This window comes from Phalacrocorax aristotelis, chromosome 10 (genome assembly GCF_949628215.1).
Source record: "Phalacrocorax aristotelis chromosome 10, bGulAri2.1, whole genome shotgun sequence".
Classification (NCBI taxonomy): domain Eukaryota; kingdom Metazoa; phylum Chordata; class Aves; order Suliformes; family Phalacrocoracidae; genus Phalacrocorax; species Phalacrocorax aristotelis.
In genome coordinates, this window is record NC_134285.1 from 25,645,230 (window position 1) to 25,664,773 (window position 19,544).

Below are 19,544 nucleotides of genomic sequence, written 5' to 3' on the forward strand. Positions count from 1 at the left end.
ATTGGCTTACCTTCTCCCCAACCTCCTCACAGAGACACTTTATATTGGCCCGACGCCCTGGGGGGGGCGGGCTTTTGCCGCGAAGCCTTTTGGGACTTGTAGTCCGGAGACTCGACCGGAGGGTTCCCGGCATCTCTTGCGCGGGCGGGGCGGTTCCCGGTAGCGGAGTTCACCGGCGGTGCAGGTGAGGGGTGGCGGGGCTTATGGCGGCTTGGTCGTTGGTCCTGGTGGGTTCCGCGGTCGGAGCGGTTCCAATCCGTTGGCTGGGCTCTACCAGCACCGCGGCGGGGCAGGCCCCGGCCTGCCCCGCCGCGCTTTTGAGACCGAGTTCCTAGAATGCCCTCAGGCAAACTGAGGTGAGGTGCTGGAATAACGCGCCTGGAACACGTTTGGTTGTGAGACTCCTGCGCACAGCCCTGTAGTTACCGGGTTAGCAGCTACAACCAGCCTCGCTTATATACAGGTGCATTGTTGCGTGACCGGAGCCTGCCCGGCACCGAGCCCCGGTTGCAGTGTTGCCTGGCCTTTGAGTGCTGTACCTTGTCTCGCATAGGCCCTGTCCTGGGAAAGGTGCTCACCAGTGTGGCTGTTGAAATGCTTTTATGTCTCTTATCTGGCTCTGTTAATGTTTTGCCTTTTGGGGAGTGTAATAGGTGCTATAACATGCCTGAGAGCATCAGCCTCTTACTACAGAGAAGAGCTCGGTGTCTTTTCAACAGGCATATGTAGGATTGAGCCTAGGTATTGTGGGTCCTCAACTGGAGCTCGTGCTGCAGGAATACTTCCTCCCATGCAGTGCTATTAGTTCCTACAGCTGTAACATGTGTGCCCATCTCTGCTCAGTCAGCAGGCAGTAGTAGTGCAAAGATGAGATGTTCTGGCACTGGGAGCACTTGTTGTTGTGACTGAGCTAGTAACAATTATTTGTACCTATACAAAGATGTAACAAGGCTTCTTATTTCCTCCAGTAGGTTGTTGCTGAATTTAGTGGAGGTAGACTTAAGTCAGGACCAGAAGAGAGGCATGTTATTGGTTTGATGGCTCAGTTGGAAACTCCAATAACCTCCACACTTTTTGTCCTGGGTGTCTTGTGTCCTTTGGGACAGAAAGACCCATGTGGATGATTCCGATGCTTGTGGAAGAGGATGTAAGAGAGTGAATGTTGCAGAGCCAGTGCAGCTTAATGGTGCCTGATGAGTGGTGATTCATGAATAGTGTTGTATTTGTTCTTGTTAGGGACCGGTTGCTTCAGTTGCTTCTCAAATCACCTCCCATTTATTTTAGTGTGGCTCTTCCGCCACTCTTTCATCTACTGTCACTTGTTTGTAGGCTCATTCTCCAAAGTGGTACGCTAAGCTGCTTTCTGCTGTAGTTTTCATACTAAGTTTTTATGGTATATTTTTTTTCTCCCTTCTGGTTTTCTTATCTGCTCAGACAGCAAACTCTCTGAATCCAGAACAACATGGTGATTGCTACCTCCTCTGAGTCTCAGCACTGTAGAGTTCTGATTCAGATAAACGGCTAGGTGTTGATGTAGTAAATATAATTAATAACAGCCTCATGGGGCCGAGGAAGGTCTCTAATAAATGTTAACTTAATTGCTCTTCCCCAAAGCAAGAGAACAGCCTGTAAATATTCAGGATGTCGTTGTCTAGCTTACTCTTAGCAACTGTGTATCTGCTGGTAATCCATTGCAGTACTCTTGTTTTCACTTTTGCAAGGATTTTTTTGTGGTCTTTAATCAAAATCTTCCATGCTACAAATTAAGCCTGTTACGTCCTGTCATATTCACCATGGCCACAAGGAACAGATTATTTCTGTCATCCTCTCTGCAGCAACCACTTATGTATTTGAAGGCTGTTATTGCATGTTCCCTCCGGGCATCTCCTCTTTAGACTGGGTTTCATGTCACCCAGTCTTTTCATTTCAGTCCTTAGGGTTTTGATTATTTTTATTGTTCTCCTGTAGATTCTGTTCAGCTGTCCTCTGTATTTTCTCAGGTGCTTGCACTGTTGACATCATGCTCCAGTTCAGGCTGCGGTGAAATCTCAGAGTTAAAGGAAAAAAAGGCAAAGATGTAGGCAGTTAGAGCACAGTGCCATTGGTAGGAATGAGGCTTTTTTGCCTTCGAGGGGCAGCTTTAGTCTGTTGTAGTGAGAAACACTCCTGCTTTTCCCCGTTCTGATCCGCTTAAATCCACTTATATCTCCTTGTATTTTGATTGTGAGGGGTTCAGGCCTTTCATTTATGTTCTCCCCTGCATACTCTTGCCTGAGGCCGCTGGGTTGGCACTGTAATACAAATTGCTGCTGTTAGGTAAAACAGGTGCTTTTACAGATATCTTAAAGGAATTATTACCAGCACATGCTGACTAGGTAGAATGGATGGTGCTTTTGTAGTCTTAGCAAACTGAAGAAGGAGTAGTGGAAAAAAGTGAGGTGTGGGTGAAAGGATCCAGATGGGGAGGGAAGAGGTAGTAATTAAAGGCATCTTGCTTATGTTACAAGAAAAGGGGCTGGTGCTTGCAGGTCAAAGGCTCCCAGTTTTTTAGAAAATAGAAGCATGGTTTTGAAGTGTTACAGCTGAGTCGATCTAAAGAGCAACTGCTGATGAGAAGCATGTTCCTGCTCTCTTCTATTCTTCACCAATGCCAAATTTGGCATTTCACAGAATCACAGGTTGGAAGGGACCTCAGGAACCCAGAATGAATTGGTCTGAGGAATTAAACTGGCAAGAAATTATCAGGGGGAAAAAAAGAATACCTTATGTTGGCTTAGCTGCCCAACATAATGTGTAGCGGGACCAGGGAAACACCAGAAGTGCTGTGTGGTGGGCAATGAGACTACAGGGAGGGGAAAGAACTTCTCATTGTATTGACTTGAATGTAGCCTGAAACTGCAGCTGAAGACCTTCAGATGATAGATGCAGCTATGTGGAACAGCTTTTTATGAAGTGCCAGACAAGAACACTCTCCTGTGAGTGGTTAAAAATTATTAATATGCAATTGTTCCCCAAGGCTAGGGATGGGGAAATAAACCTTGCAGAAGGTCATGAAACTGTACTAGCTTTGTAATTAAGTTACTGTCTGCAGGATGGTGGACATGTTCAGATAACGAATGGGCAGGTGCACTGCTGCTCAAGGTGTTTCAGCAATTTCCAAGATTCACAGGGAGAGGACTGGGCTGCTTCTGAAGTGCTAAAACAATAAACAGTAGAAACAATCTACTTACAACCTGATGACATAATGAAGTGTGCACCCCATTCAGCTGGTATTAACTACTTTTGAGAGCAGTGGCCAGTTGCCATTATTAATGACTGTGTCTTAATTTAAGCAGGGCCATCCTGTAATATAAGACAGATGGAGAAAGACCAGGAACATCTGACACATGAATTCTTAATTCTTTCCCTGAATTATAAACTGTGCAGACCAAGAAGTACATCCTTTTTTATAACACTAGGCATGCCATCAGCACTTAAATAGGTGTTTAGTCTTCTTTTGAGGAGGGTAGCCAAAGCTGCTTTAGGCATATTTTGATTGGAAGGGGAGGAAATAAAGCCAGTGCTTCTGAAGTCTTAAAATGAGTTTTGAAATATGTTTTTTTAGCATTATTGGTTTTTATTTTTCCAGTGTATTCAACCCCAGAGTCCACTGCAGCAGGAAAGAACTTCCAGCAAAAACTTCTCAGCAAGTCATATTGCTTCAGGCTAAGGAGGTGTCAAAGCAGAGGTAGGAATTTGAAATGCTACACCTCTGAGGTGACCTCGGCTTCCAAGCCCATGGTACCTTGGAGTGGTAGCAACGATGGGTGATGCCATTTTCTATAGAAAATGGAGATCAGCAGCTAGAAGTTCTGCTTTGCTTTGGTTACTCAGAGTGGGATGTCGGAGCTGAGTGATGAAGCCAGTGAGTCGGAGCTGCTGAGCCGCAGTCTTTCCATGTGGCATGGAGTGGGTCAGATGATCTGTCGGGAAGAGCTGGATGTTCCCCTGGACTTGCACACGGCCTCCTCCGTCGGCCAGTATGAAGTGGTGCAGGAGTGTATTCAGCGGTAAGGAGGTGCTGGGGAGGGCACAGGTCCACAGTTACTTGCTGCCAGTTATGTTTTTTCACTGGCTGCTATACAGGTCAGCCTAACATTGTGATGGGGGGGCACATCACTGGAACTCCCAAAGTGTTCTTAAGTTTCAAGGGAAAAGTGTGATGATTAAAAATATCTCATTAGTGATTTGGTGGAAGCTGTTCTTGAGCGTGGGAATTCCTACCAGCAGGCTTCAGTGCAAGATTTTTTTTAGCCTTCTTTCAATACAGTGATGGCAGCAAGAGGCTTTAGGAACCTACTGTGATCTACAGCTCCAGGACAGTAGTTCAGCTGAATTCTTTTCTCTGTTATTTAGTGGAGATCTGGATTTAAATAAGAGGAATTGTGGTGGCTGGACTCCACTGATGTATGCCTCCTACATTGGTCATGACACCATTGTGCACCTGCTGCTGGAAGCAGGAGTGAATGTGAATATCCCAACACCAGAAGGGCAGACACCACTCATGCTGGCCTCCAGCTGTGGAAATGAAAGCGTTGCTTACTTTCTTCTACAGGTGTGTATCCCTTAATAAATAGGTAATGTCATACTACATGGTTTAAATTCTCAACTAGTTGCAACCAAAGTGTGCAATTTATATTCTGTTGTGAGTTCAGCTTCCTGACAGGGATTTAAACTCTCTTGGTATCACAGCGCAGAGGGGCAGTGGCTAAGAGATGCACCAGAGGGGGTGCAGTAAAGAACATTCTCTGTTCTCTTGAAGCAAGGCGCAGAGCTGGAGATGAAGGACATTCATGGTTGGACTGCCTTATTTCACTGCACCAGCGCTGGACATCAGCAGATGGTCAAGTTCTTACTGGACAATGGGGCAAATGCCAACTGCAAGTAAGGAGGAATCTGTCATTTCATTTCTCAAAAGGTATCTCTTATTTCAGATATGGAAGCAGCAGTTGGCTTGTGAACACAGACTGGGAAAAGATGCCTGCTTTTGTCTTTCCTCCTGTGCCTTAGGAAGTATGGCACACTCTGTCAGCTAATACAAGGACAAGTGACACGGAACAGCGAAGTCTGCCCGTGTTGTCACTGTTTGTTTAACTAAGATCAAGAGAAATTAGATTTGCTACTTGCTTAATTATGAGATAAGCTCTAAAGGCAACCAGATGTGATGCCTTCTGACCTCAGGTGCACTTTGCAAGTCTTTTTATCGAATTTTCTTTGTACTTGGAGTTCAGTTTGGTTTTTTGAAGTGTGCCGTGCATTCCTGTGCCTTGAACTGCCTGTACATTTATGCATATTGAATTGGCTGAGGTCAATAAGAGGTTCTTACTTTGTTAGCTCCTGTAAAACTGACTTTGCAACTGAAGGCAGATCTGCAGCTGGAAGAGTAATCTGGTGCTGAGCAACCAAGAGAGTAACACTTAGTGAAACTCCAGTGGTGATTCAGTGAGATAGACCAGAGTGCAGCAGAACAGCTGATACATGGTACAGTTTGTGATCAGCTGAAGGTAGAGGCTAGAGATGCCCTATTAGGGTATGACAAAGACTGCAGTGTATTTCAGCTTTGATTATTCTAGTCTGTGTGTGCATGTTTTTTCTCTCTAGGGAGCCTGTGTATGGATATACTCCTCTGATGGAAGCAGCTGCTTCTGGCCATGAGATAATCGTTCAGTACCTTCTCAATCATGTAAGTGTCTAGACAGTTCTCTCTAAAGCTGAGAACCTGTGGTCCCAGCCCTTAGAATAACCACAGGTTTGACACCAGATTTTAGTGTTATGTTTGATTCTTGATGACAATCACGTCTGAAGTCCCAGACTTCCAGGACTGTTCTCAAAATGTCTGCTTTCTGAAGGCTAGTACTATGATTTTACACTGGCTTTGCACAAATAAGAGTGATGTCTAACTGCCTGGATTTAAATGAATAATGACTGAATTCAAAAAGAGAGAATGCAGTAATCTCCATATTGTTTCCAGGCTTGTGTGCTTGTGGAAGTGGGCATCTTCTACCTCCCAAAGCTTGTGAGCATGCATGTCTTTTGATGTTAAACAATCTGGTCTTAATATCCTATTTAACTGGTCCAGCTCATTTCCAGAAGGAGGCAGCAATGCAAAACATTTTTCAGATAAAACAAACTAGTTCCCTGTGGCAATGCACAAGAGGCATATACCTAGGCTACTTGCCATTAAGGGACTGAAGAGACTGTGGATAACTAGAAAGGCAATAAGGTATTTGTGGAGATTGAACTGTCTGCCAGAGGTGAGCCTGTATTTCTGATGGGCTTGGAGGAGCTAAGGAAATCCTTTGGCTCCCTTGAATTTTTGTATATAGTGCCATCTGCTATGTACATTTTAAACACGGTGTTTTTTTCTATAGGGAGTGAAGATGGATGTCAGAGATAACACTGGAGCCACAGCACGGACACTGGCCATGAAGTATGGACATACAAAGATTGTGGGGCTGATAGATTTGCATGCAGCCCCAGTGCCCAAGGTCTTCTGCAGGGGTCCAGGTATCGGACATCTTAGCTTGCTCATTTTAAGACAGAACCTGAAGAGAGGTGCTTGATATTTGGAAGTATGTTACTATGTGTATGGGGTAGTGCTAGCTGGTCTGTCCTGGAAATTCCAGCACTTCTGAGGATGGAAGAGGCATGGATCCAACAATTTTTTGTCTTCTGGCCCTATTCTGACCTAGTTAAATTTTTAAGAGGGAGGGTGAAACATTTCCTTTTTATTTTCCATTGCAATTATAGGACCAGTAGCAAATATAGTAGGTAAGTGAATTACTATGCTGCTAACAGTCTTTGTTTGAACTACAGGAAAATATGAAGAGCTGAGTTCCTCGGATGAATCGTCTTCTGCTCCTCAGAGACAGCGACCTGTTCGTAGGACCAAGGGTCCCAGCATTCATGATGGGCCTCAGGCTTTGGCGAAGATAACAGCGGTTGGAATCGGGGGAAAGAAGCAGTCTCGCTATGGTGAGAATAGTTAGAAGCCTAATTGCGAGACCTTTGAGGTCTCTCAAATGCTTTGCAGCTATTTCTAAGCCAACTTCTTTCTTTTGATTTGGGATTCATGTGTGGCTTGTACAGAAACAGAGCAAACACCATCGTACAAACCTATCTACCCGATAGTTTAAAAAGAAAACCCCTTGAACTCTTGTCGGGGCCGGATGTTGATGAGTGGCACAGTTCTGTGGAACAAACACTGTTCTCACCTCAATTACTGTTCCCCTGACTCTTGAGAACAGTTCAACTTCCCTTTTTGAGGTAGCCTCAAAAGTTTGAGAACCCTTATCAAGCTGATGACAGAGGAAGTGGTCACCCAGGCCAAGAAATTATTGATCATGAAAGTGAACTCACTGCTTCACCTGTCAGTTTTGTCTTCCCTGGTGCTTGAAATACAGATAAAATGAGATTATTATGAAATTATTATTAAAATGAGATACAGACTAAAATGAGACTATAAAACCCTTGCAATAGGCCAACAGAAAGATTATCCCAGTTCACATGTCAACCCCTGTATGTGGTAGTATCAGTTTTGTTGCCATAGGTAATTCTCAGGCTGATTACATAGCTGTCTAGAATAGCCAAGAATATGTACTTAAAAGCGTGTTCAAAGTTTGGTTTATTCTCTTAATACAGATACATATTATCCCACAGGCAGTGGATGTATTGAAATGATAGCATCCCACTGTTGTTTCGGAAGCTACTAGTGTTCTAACACAGATGCACAGGGGTTGGCTTCACAGTGTGTGCTTGGCTGGGGATGGGACATAGCTGGCACCTTGCTCTTTTAACCATGTGTTTTTCCCCTGTGATAATTTGAGTATAAAGAGGAGAGGAAATGCTGAAAGCTGCTATTTAAGGTGCACCTCTGCTATGAGGCTGTTTCCTCTGACTTTTTTTCAATGCAACCACCTAAATCAAGTACAGCTGATGTGTGTTTGTGTGGGGAAGGCTGTAAACATAGGCATTTCTCAGGTTTTTCTGTGTTTGTTTTTTTTAGAATGGAACCTGCTAGTTAAGATGACAGACTCTTTTGATTATTTTCAGATCCATGAGGGGTTGCTTTTCCTGCTGAAGCCTCCCTGGTAACTTGCATCCTAACCTTTATTGGTTCTCTCTTCCTCTTGCACACAGAGCAGGTCCCTCCTCAAGGCTATGTTACCTTCAATGATGATGGCAGCTGTGAAACAGATGATATCCGGAACCGGGATGTTACTTCTCCAATTAATGAGCAGGATGTGGAAAGCAGCAGCAGCAGGGGTAAGTCACTGTCTCAGAAAATAGTCCCGCTTGCAGTGCACACCTGGATGTGAGACCAACCCCTTGGCTTGCATGTTCCTTTCCCACTAAGATGTTGAGGATTGAAGTATCACTTATGGGGAAAGGCTGAGCGAGCTGGGATGGTTAGCCTACAGAAGAGAAAACTCAGTGGGGACCTTATCAATTTGTACAAATAATGTGAAGGGAGGGTGTAAAGATGGAGTAAGGCCGTTTTCAGTGGTGTCCAGAGACAATAGGCACAAAAGGAAAGACAGGAGGTTCCCTCTGAATGTAGAAATGTGTTTTGTTTTGTTGGTTTGGTTTTTTTATTTGGTTTTGGATTGTTTTTGTTGTGGGGTGTTTTGTGTGTTGTGGTGGGTTTTTTGTTTGTGTTTTAATCTGTGAGGGTGACTGCACGATGGGGTAGGGTGTCAGAGGTTGTAGAATCTCCAGCCTTGGAGATGCTTCTGGACATGGTCCTGGGCAACTTGCTGTAGGTGACCCTCCTTGAGCAGGGGTTGGACAAGATGACCACCTGAAGTCCTTTCCAACCTTAACATTGTGTGAAGAAGCACAAGGGAAGGATCTATGGGCAGTTCCTAAAATAATAAAGGATAATGTGGCTCTGCATTGGCTCTGGACTCAAGGAAAGGCCTTTCCTGAACTTTACTAATGGGAGTGCAGGCTTGGTGGTAATAACCTGCTTTTTGACCCTGTAAGCCAGACCCTCACAGAAATATGCACACCCAGCCTTCCTGCTCTCTGTGGTACTAAACAGACTTGGAGAAGGATTAATACCTGGGATCAGACATATGATATTTCTGTCTTGGAATTGTCTTGTGTCATGAGTGCTGCATATGAAACCTTGTTCTGTTTTTTGCCTTCCTTTACACCTCCAGCAGGTTTTGCTGGTAATTGTGTAGGAGAAACAGCAGTGAGTGTAAGGAAGTTGAACTGCAAACTTTTTTCGTATTCCTTTCCAGAGGATAACATTTCCCTCACCAACAACTTAGCAACTGTCAGGAGCAGCAGCAGCAGCAGTGAATGCCTGACCAAAGCCCTGGGGGTCAGCAGTGAAGGTTCCTTGGAAAGCAATGAGGTGATGTTTTCAATTTTTCTTTCTTTGCCTTCAGCTTGGCCAAGACTGTCACCCTTCCACAGCCTGCTATGACTCTACCTCCACAGGAGGCTGTAGTACCAGGCTGGGTGAAGACATGTAATATTACAGGGACAGGAAAAACAATTTCCGTATTTGAAGATTATGGATTGGCTTGTTTGATCTCCAGCTAGTAGCCAACTGTCAGAGCACATTCACTCTAGAACAGGTTGTTCATGACTAGTCTGTAATTTTTAAGTTCTCTCCAGCTTCTGAACTCTTTGCAGACTTCTAGCTAGGTGGTGGTCAAGAAAGCATCTGAATTGCTAGAGCTGGGTCAGTCCTCAAGCTTGGTGAGATAGCAGCCAGTATGGTAAGACTTAGAGGTACAGCAGCGCTGCATTGGCATTTCTGAAGTACATAAAGGGGAAGGGGTTGGAGGTTACTCAATGGTTCAAGTCACAGCTTGCATGGTTCAAGACATAGCTGTGGGGCTTATGTACAGAAGGGGGATGTAGCTGAACATGAGCAAAGTCCTCTACCTTGAGGAGCTTCTCACAGGTGGAATCTCAGTGCATTGTATTGGTTCAGGGAGGATTCAGCATAGCTCTTTGCTCTGGCATGTTGCTCCCTAAGCTGGGGTTGCAAGAACCTGATACCATTCCATGGTACCAAGATGCCGTCTTGGGAGTGACTGGACTCAGCCCTTCCTAGTAAGAGCTTTGTTAGTCTTTGGCTGTTAGTCACTACCTGGATTTAGAGCTTGGGACTTGGAGCCTGCACTTGGTAGCTGTAGTGCCCCTGGCAGCTTTGCATATTCATCCTTGACCTTTACATTTTGTGGGTTCTTTCTTCTTCAGGATTCTGACCATGGAAACAGTCCCCCTAGTCGGAAACAAGCCAAGAGCTTTAAGATCAAGAATCGCTACAGCAACAGTGATAGCCAGTGGACCCACTGCCCAGGGAAAGCTGGGGGCTCTAGTCAGCACCTAACCCTTCCTGAGCCCCCTGTCTATACAGGGCCCCAGGTAACTATGCACAGAAAGTTGTCTCTGAAGTAATGCAGATCATGTCACTGTGTCAAGCTTGGGAGGCTTTTCCAGTGCTGCCTAAGCTACTTTCTTGGCCTTCTCAGATGAAAGGGAAGCTGTCACCAACACACCTTTAATTCCAAACCTCTGCCCAAACTTTTATGCTTGTGAAACAGCAGTTTCTTGTACAAAGAACTGTCTGCTTAGGTGTTGCTGTTGTTGGAGGGGTATTCTAGACCCTCAGGGCTGTGGGTGTGCTACTAAACACGTCTGTGGTGGGGGCTAGGGTAGATGTTGGTGTGTCTGTCTTCTCTGCATTTGTTACAAGAGGCAGTTGCTGCAGCAGATGGGCCAGTCCTATTGTGTTTTGTGACTATGGAGAAGGGCAGTTAACAGGCGAAGTCATGATTGCTGCTCGAACCCAGGGATGCATAACAGCAACATGAGCAAGCAGATGTTTATGATGAAGAGGCATGGCAATGCTTTTGCTTGTGAGGCTATAAATAAGCTTCTTTTGGGTGGGCTGCAGGACCTGGCAACATTCCTTGAGCAGATTGGGTGCCTGAAGTATCTGCAAGTGTTTGAGGAGCAAGATGTCGACCTCCGGATCTTCCTGACCCTCACAGAGAGTGATCTGAAGGAAATAGGCATCACGTGAGTGTCTGTAATGTAGTTCTTGTCTTTTCCATTACAAACCATGAACACAAGCTGGTCAGGAAAGTTTAGCTAGCGAGTTCTTTTCTGATCTGGCTGTCTCCCACACAACTTTGATATCCCTTAGTTCTTGGCTGCAACAGGCTCCTGGTTTTGGAGGTGCCTTGGAGAAACCAGGAGACTGCAGAGGCCCTCACGGCATCCTGTTGGGTCTAGGGACAGATGGTGCGGTGTTTGGTCCCTGACAGTTTGCCATTCTCCCACCAGTCTGTTCGGACCCAAGAGGAAGATGACTTCTGCCATTGCCCGGTGGCACAGCAACGCTTGGCCGCCCAGTGATGCCCTGGAGCTGGCTTACGCAGATCGGCTGGAGGCTGAGATGCAGGAGCTGGCCATTCAGCTGCACAAGGTAAGAAGTCTGCCATGAGCTGCTCAATGCTTTACCACATTGCAATAAGTGATTAGTAGCATATTTTTGTTGTACCTCTAACGGCCTGGGGTGAAGGAAAAGATAACTTCCAGTGGACAATTGATGTCAAGTAGATCGGGTAACACTATAAGTGCAATTTATCTACTCCTCATCTCTGCTGTGCTTATGAAGCCTTTTTGTCTGTTTCCCATCCACCTGAGAACTAAAAAGGCAAGCGGGAAGAACTGAATAACTACTGTTTCAGTAGTGGTGTTTTTATGGTGGTGATGTGCAGCCGTTGGTGAACAGACTTCTGTAGATTTGGGAAATTTGCCCTACTGAGTATCTTTGCAAATGGAGGAATTGCAGCTGTGGGGCTTGTCTTGGTGGGGAGAGAAACTGTATTCAGTGTACAAGCCTTATCCAGCTTCCTTTACCACTGTGCTTTTGCAGGAACCCTCTGGCTGCCTAAGCTATTAAAATAGCAGAGACTCAAGGGATGTGTCGGAGTGAGAGTGAGCTATAGAACTGTCAGCCTAATCTTCTGTTCTGCTCTGCTGTAGAGGTGTGAAGAGGTGGAGGTGATGAAGGGCCAGGTGTGCCAGGAACAGAAGCTGCGTGCAGTGGCTGAGAGTTGTTTAATGGAGCGGGATGAGACCTGGAATGCTATCCAGTGCCAGCTCAGAGAGGCGCAGGCCATCACCAAGGATGCTGGAGTCCTACTGGATCAGATCAAGTAAGTTACTCCCAGAAAATGGCACTGAGGCTGCTGGGAAACAGAATTTGGGCCATACAGAGATCAGAGGTCATAGTGGCAGTCTTACTGGTGATGCTCAGGGCAGGAGAGCTCACCAGGTATCTGAACCCATTTTGGATCCTGCCTGACTTTCTCCAGTGCAAAGCCACAGCCACATGAGCACATATGATGCCTTAATCAAATGCATGAGCTATAATGGCCTGACTTTTCAGAGATGCTGAGTGCTCCTGTTTCAACTAGAAGGTGAAGGCACTCAGGTGCTTTGGAACCAAAAGCCTAAGTGCTTTGCTTTGCTTGTGCTCATATGAGACCCAATGACCAGGGTTAACTTGGTGATGAGGTGAATGGAGGAAAGAGTTTCTAACTTGCAAACCATAGCAAAGGACTTGCAATGACTTGCCCTGACTAATGAAGAGTACTTTTCCTGCAACTCTGACACCTAACAGAAAAATCTGCCCTGTTCATTCACACCACTGCCTTTGAGTTCTGTCTTCCTCCACCTCCTAATACATCTTTTGCCTTTGTGGCGCTTTTTTCCCTGCCCCAGTTGGACTCCTGCTGTGGGCCCTGTTCTGTCCACTGAGAGCAGACATGTCCTTGGAGGTGGCATTAATCCTACTGCTATAGTTCCTAGCCTAGGTGAACTGTGATTGGCTTCCAGAAGGAGGGCAGAGCAATACTTCTAGCTCATCTTCTTCCCCTGACTGAGGAGCGGAGGCTGTCTGGTAGAAGGACACTGCCATGCTCTGAGTATACACTGTTTGAACTGATGGTGTGATGGTGTTAGCCAGAGAACTTTGCGTACCTCTTCCTTTAACATGATGCCTGTCCTGAGGTAGCTTCATTTGCCCATTAGAAACCTTGAATCAGGCTTGATTCTCACATAAACTAGGCGCAGCCCCCAGCTTGGGCTTTCTCCTGCTCACCCCGCCCCCTCCTTCTCTTCTCCCCCCGCAGCTCCTCTGTGGACAGGGGCAGAGATTGCTGTGGAGATGGGGCACAGTGGAGAGCGCCCTGAGCTTTGTCTGGGGCACGTCTTCCTCTTCCTGGGAAGGAACAAGGAGCAGTTTGTAACCCAGGGCGTTAGATGCGGTCCCTCGGCACCCCAAGCAGGTACTTGCAGGATGTAGGACTGCACAGACCGGCATGTTGTTCCAATAAGTGTCCCTGTGCACTTCTGATAGGCTTTGTCCTTGTTTGGCAGATCCTGTCAGGCAGAGCTGTCCTCCCGGCTAAACCAACAGTTGGCAGTCAGCAGAGTGCTGGACACAAAGGTGCAGCTGGGAACCAGTGAGAGCCAGCGGCCTGGTGAGCGTCCAGGTGAGGAAGAGCTTATCAAACTACACAAATGTGGTTGGAAGGGGTGGGTAAACAGCAGGACACCCCAGAGCAAGCCGTGTGCTTGTCTTTCATTGCTGAAAAGATGAAGTTAGAAGTGATTTGGAAACAGATCAACAGCCAAACCCTTAAATTTAATGTAAAAATTCTTGCTCAGGGAAAGCATTCAAAGCTTGAGGTGTTTGGACTGCAGCAGAGTTTCTCAGCAACTTTTGATTCTTAGCAAATGGAAAGTTTTGGGGGTCTGGCAGGTGCTTGCAGCTAAAAATGCAAAGCTGTAGTGCAGGGACCCAGTGGCAGCACCGCTTTGTGGGCTGTAGCTTCGCCTTCTGCTGCAGCATGTGGACACCTTGGGTCCATGACCACACCATACACAGAGCAAGGTCTGAATCAGAAGCCATGGTTGGTTCCCTAACCCAGTCTGGGGGATTGTGCCATTTTGGTCTGTGGGGCAAACTGCTGTATTTGGCTGGGCAGGCTTGGCCCACCAGCTCCTTATCCTGAGGAGTTAACAAGTGAACCTACTGCCTGTGACATGCTTCCAGAGATGTGCCCTTTGCTGCTTGTGTTTTAAAAGTGAGACAAGTAGACATCCTGTGGACAGAAATCAACTACACTTAATGTTTGTGAGATTCTCTTAATATATGACCCAGCCAGTATTAAAAAAAATCCCAAGTGGTAGAATTGCCAGAGAACACCTCAGTTTGTCACAGTTCTCTTCTCATGTGACTCAGAACCCCTAACTGGAGCTGCTTTGGGTGTGGATGCTTCACAGCAACACCAAACCCTTGTCTCTGCTGTGTCACATAGAGCGTGCAGATTGATTAAATATGTGGTTCCTCTTTCTTTGCAGTACTGGAAGGATGGCCACCTTCCTTGAAGTCTCTGAGCTTGCCTGAGCTGTCAGCTGTCCTAGAGGAGTGCGTGGGAGAAATGGGTACGGTGGGGGAGGACTCTGGCCACATGAAGTGACTGTTGTGCTGGAGGGGAGGTATGGCTGGGCAGTTTGATTTGGCAGTGGTAGGTCGGAGGGACCTAGCAATGCCCCTCTCATTTGGGGAAGTCTCCAGGCTCTGAAGTTGGTGCTGGCGTTTTCTTGCACTTAATATCACTGCAGATCTTGGGCTCTGCCTCATCCTCTGCTGATAGGTCCAGGCTGAGAGAAGGGGGTATGGGCCCCCCCACATCTATCCTGCTTAGTAGTCAGAGCTGCTTGTGAAGTGGTTCCCAAAGCCTGTGTCCCATTCTCAGAATGACAGGAGCTTATCTCAGCAACAGGCAGTCAGAGAGCAGAGACTCCCCTGCCTTCAGGGCACTGGAAGCTGCAGGGGAGAAGGCAGCACAGAGGCAGGAAAACAGTGGCTGAATGCAGACTTCAGCCTGGTCTCTACTGCTTGCTGGTCTATTGCTAACACTGATTTTTTTTTTTTTACTTTTGGTTTTTCATCAGGAAAAGCTCTGCAGACTGTGACTCAAAACCTCCAAAGGCTCCAAGCCCCGGGTCAGAGCGGGCAGAGCTGGCTAGAGCCATAACAAAGCAGGAGGGTGAGTTGGAACTAATGACAGTCACGGAGGGTTGCGGCACTGGGGGAGGCATCATTCTTCACAGCAAGTAGCAGCCATCTGCTGCTGTGCCCCGTGCTCACTCAGCCTGCGCTCTCAGGCTCTACACTAACTAATCCTTATGTGCTCTCTGGTTGGTTTTAACTTTAGAAAATCCTTAGTCCCCTTGTCCCTCGCTCCCACTGAGAGGGTGACTGTCCTCTTTTTCTTGGTGGCTGTAGGAATACTGACGTCGGGTGACTGTTCCACCCGGAAGCTGAGTGTGCCTGGGAGAATGAGCGCGAGGGCCATGCCAGTAGCACTGCAGCTCTGCTGAGAGTGCCACAGCAGCTGGTGGATGCGTGGAAGGAGGTGTCAGCCATCAGAGAACGTGCCTGGGAGAATGAGGGACAGCAGAAGACAATAACCCAGCAGCTCTTTGGGTCTGACTGTTGCCTGGGTTTCCAGGATCATTGCTGTTCATACCAAAAGGTTAGGTTAAGAGGAGAAGCACCCAGCCCAAAAGGCTTATGTGCCTCACGCTTCCTGCAGCCCTTGTCATTCAGGCTGGTGTGGTGTTAGAAAGTTGACAGTTACCCACAGCAAACAATTATCCTGTCCTCCCCAAGGCCTCTGATACTTGCCCTGGTCCCTTCTATGCCTGCTCAGGAGCTGACCCAGAAAACCTTTCTGAGCCGATAAGGAAGGCAGGTTTGTTGTGGATGGGTGAAGTGGGTAGAGTTTGTAATGTTTGGCTTATTGAGCTGCAGCTAAACTCATACAGCCCTAACCTCTAGGAGGAGTGTCTGCCCTACTGCCATCCCAAATCTGTGCTTCAAGTCTTCTCTCTCCAACCAGCCCACCCTGGTTCGGTTCAGATCCTTGCCCCCCTTGGGTTGTTTGTGATCATGTTATTCAGTCCCAAGGAACTTGTATTTGTGGTAAATGCTTTATGGCAGAGACTGTCTCTGGTTTGTCAGTGCCAAGATCCCAACACTGACAATGGTTGCAAGGCAGATCTTCCCCTGGAAGAGAGGAGGAAGAGCTTGAGACTGTTCAGTTTCTTCTGCCTCTGGCAAGGAGCAGAGTGCCAAGGCAGGCAGAACAAGAACTGAGGGATAGACCTGTCCTATGTGGAAGATGGGTAAATTAAATCACATCCTAGACGTAGCTGTGGTGCAGAGCTTTTTTGTCCTCAACCGCTGCCTGCCTCTGTTTTCCAGGCTTTAGTGTTTGGAAACAGTTCTGCCAAGGCATTCTTGTGCTGGCAGTGTGGGTGTTTTCAAAGGGCAGACAAATGGTGCAGGAAGAAGGTGCCTCCCCAGGGACACCACTCCATCTCTTGGAGCTGGGTGAGCAGCCTCAAGGGCTCTGACAGTTACGTTGATGTAGAATGGTTTCCAGTGACTCTGTTGCTGTGTATGGCTGAGACCTGTGGGGTGGAAAAAAAAAAACAAAACCCCAAAAAACAAAGCCTGAAGTCTGTGAGTGATGGCCTTGATGAGTCTGGAAAAGTGTTATTCTCTTTGCTCGGAAGGGAGAGAAACTGCGTGTTTCTTAATTTTTTTGGACCTTGGTCACAGATGCCAAAAATACAAAAATCCATTCTGGCTTAGTCCTTTGAGCTAGTCACTCCTGATCAGCTGCCTGGGACCATTTAGGCAGGCTTGAAAGCTAGTCTGCATTTGGCAAAGGTAACATCGAGCTTGACTGTCCCACTGAAATGGTGTATCTGTGCTGCTGGGGGACAGTCCTGGGGTGCTGAGGCAGGTATGGCCCACCCTGCTGGCAGTTTGTGCTTGGCAGCATGCTCAGCTGTGGGGTACTGCTTTCTACTCATGTTTAACTCTTAAACCTAACATGGTACACTATTTTTGTCATCTTTAGCAAATGATACGGGTGCATGGATGTGGGCATCTGGTGCTAGCTGCGCAGCTGGCAGTGGGACAAGTTGGCAGGGGATCTTACCCTGAAGAGTTATTTTGATGAGGTGGAGACAGTTCTAAAGTAGGATCCCTGAAAACTCAGAGTATTGAGGAAGAGTACTCTGGGCTTTGTCCTTCATTTCCCTGTTGCTGGAGGACAGTGGGGGAGTACCAAGGCAGGTTGCATTGCCCTATCCCTAGCCTTGGTGGTGTCTGGCTGCACTGCCACAGGGTTGTCAGTGCTGTGTCCCTGAGAAGCCCAGACTTCAGTTTAAGGCACGATGTCTGTGGGGACAAGGGAAAAGTTTTCATAGAAGAAAACAAAACAAGCCATGAAAATACAACCCCAAAAACCCCTGAAACCCAAGTGAAAGGGTCTGGGAGCATCTGGAGAGCAAGGGAAGCCCTGGCTCTGCAATGCCTTCAGAGCTGGGTAGGCTGTGCAGGAAAGCAGGTGGCTGGAAGGAGAGACTACACAGAGTTGGGACTGGCTTTGCTAGGTTGTAGGGTGGAACAAAGCGGGTTTGGGGGGGGATAAGATGGTATGTACAATAGGTTGTAATGCTTGGGGTCCTGGGAAAAGGGGTAGGTGAGAGATGGAGCAGGGTATATGTGAAGGAAAAGGAGAGCCCCCCTGAAAGAGCCCAGATATAAAGGCTTGAAGGGGTGCTAGAGTAGCCCAAGTAGGCCACCAAGGGGGGGGGGTGTTAAAGGGATTGCCTCCTCAGGGAAACACTATTCTATAAAGTCCTCCATTTAACAGCATTCATTGCTGAAAGTATGGTTGTGCAGGGAGTCTGGTGCTGTCCCAGTAAAACAGTATTTGCTGACTTGGATAAAATAATAAAAACTGAAAACCTGCTTCTGGTGTGTGGGTTTCTCTGGAGGGAGCTGGAGTTGTAGAATCATGAACAACCTCACTGATTTATTTCAGGACAATCAGGAATACATAGACTGCTTTCCAGCTTCCTTTCCCAGGTGGTTGCATGCTGAGGGACCTAGGCCTGCCTTATCCACAGCTTCACAGCCCTGCTAGGCTCCTGTTGGAGGTGACACCCTTGCAGCACTAGCTGGGTACGTGATGGGGGAATTCAGGTGATCAGGCAGTGCTGGAGCTGCAGAGGAAGAGCATGCATAGATAACAAAGTGTATTCTCTGAGGCCTCAGCGCTCTCCTTCCCAGCTGGGGAGTGCCTGTTGCATAACAAAAACTGTCTCTGCACTAATTCAGAAATGAGATTAGGCTTTACTGAGTTGTGCTGGTATTTTCCTCTCAGGACAAGGTACTGATCTTGTGCCCAGCTCTGGACTGAAACTGAGCTGTTGATATGACTGCACTCTTCTAAACCTTCAGCCAACCTCTCACCTGTCACCAAAGACAGGCAGTCAAGAGGATTGCATTCAGCAGCCATCACAAAATGTGTTAAATAGGGCAACATAAAAATCTTTCTGGTCAAAACTAAAGGTCTCTGTATCTCAACATAAATGAAGCTGAGTTGGGGTTTGCACTGGTGGGAGTGGAGCAGTCACTCTTGGGTCCCTGCCATCTCAGTCCTGTGTCCTCCAGCAGCAGTGGGCCAGTGTGTGCCTAGGACTTTCTGTCTCTACACCCAGTTTTGAAACTGACAGGAGAGAACAGGTAAGAGCTCCCCTTTCATGCTGTGAAGCACAGGTGAGACTAGCCTGGACCTTGAGAATAGAGCCAGCTTTTCCCTCTGGAGGGAGTGTGGCCTCATCCAGTTTTGGTATCAGCTCCCACAGCAGTCCCCCAAGCGTACCCATGGGTGCTAGGCTGCTGGAACGCGCAGCACCCAGCAAAGAGCAGAGGGGACTGCAGACAGCAATCCAACTCCTGTCCAGGACCAGCTACCTGCTCCCTGTGCCTGTGTGCAACTGCTCTGCTGGTACCAGGGCTGGTCTGTGATTTGGGTCACTGTTTCTCTTTAGCATGATTGTGATAAGTGTGTTATTTTGCTGCTTTCTTCTTTGTGTAACCTGTAATGTAATCCTAGGGAGGGAAAACACAGTGCTATCTGAGCCAGGGCCTCTGGGTACCTGTTTAATACCCCCCCTAAGCAGCAGTGTCTGTCCTCATGTGCAAATTAGTACCCTCACATATGCAGCCTGAAAGCCGTTTCCCTCCCTCAGAGCAGACAGAGACAGTATGCTCTCATTGCTGAAAAATAAATGTTTATTTACATCTGAAGAGAGTGTTAATGTGCAAAATGGTGTCTCAGGGCTTACATTGATTCAGGAAAACTCCTGCATGACTCTCCAGCCTTGAACCCAACTGTTGCTGAGCCTGGTGCAGCCTCTTTCCTTTCTGTACTCAAGGCAGCCCTCCTTGAGGCGCTGCATCTGCAAAAGGCTCTCCCCAAGCCTGTAAGTGAAGGGGGCTGGAAATGGAGAACCACCTGTGTCCACTTGCATGTAGGGGAGAGTAAAAGTGGCTTTCTCCCTCCTGGAGTGGCCTTTTCTGCAACATAAAG

General features: G+C 47.2%; 1 protein-coding gene across 2 annotated transcripts; it reads left to right on the top strand.

The window, feature by feature from the left end:
• The first annotated feature begins 145 nt into the window (after positions 1–145).
• ANKS3 (ankyrin repeat and sterile alpha motif domain containing 3) lies at positions 146–19,261 on the top strand. 2 transcript variants are annotated; one of them, XM_075106002.1, is made up of 18 exons: positions 146–184; positions 3,629–3,727; positions 3,874–4,049; positions 4,396–4,594; positions 4,802–4,923; positions 5,641–5,722; positions 6,411–6,546; positions 6,856–7,014; positions 8,179–8,304; positions 9,288–9,403; positions 10,261–10,428; positions 10,961–11,085; positions 11,353–11,494; positions 12,058–12,230; positions 13,456–13,571; positions 14,443–14,526; positions 15,040–15,134; positions 15,374–19,261. In XM_075106002.1, the coding sequence occupies exons 3-17, from the start codon at positions 3,880–3,882 to the stop codon at positions 15,120–15,122; spliced, it is 2,001 nt and encodes a 666-aa protein (XP_074962103.1). In that variant the 5' UTR covers positions 146–184; positions 3,629–3,727; positions 3,874–3,879; the 3' UTR covers positions 15,123–15,134; positions 15,374–19,261. The 2 variants fall into 2 exon arrangements, 1 of the variants encoding a protein (XP_074962103.1); XR_012662573.1 differs by lacking the exons at positions 14,443–14,526; positions 15,040–15,134; positions 15,374–19,261 and adding an exon at positions 13,209–13,364 and having other exon boundaries at positions 163–184; positions 13,456–13,565.
• The last annotated feature ends 283 nt before the right edge of the window (positions 19,262–19,544 follow it).

Excerpts from the sequence above, each read along its gene's own strand:
- ANKS3 (XM_075106002.1), top strand. The coding sequence starts at position 3,880 with ATGTCGGAGCTGAGTGATGAAGCCAGTGAGTCGGAGCTGCTGAGCCGC. Across the intron at positions 4,050-4,395 it reads GTGCAGGAGTGTATTCAGCG|TGGAGATCTGGATTTAAATA; the intron begins GTAAGGAGGTGC and ends TCTGTTATTTAG. Across the intron at positions 14,527-15,039 it reads GGAGTGCGTGGGAGAAATGG|GAAAAGCTCTGCAGACTGTG; the intron begins GTACGGTGGGGG and ends GTTTTTCATCAG.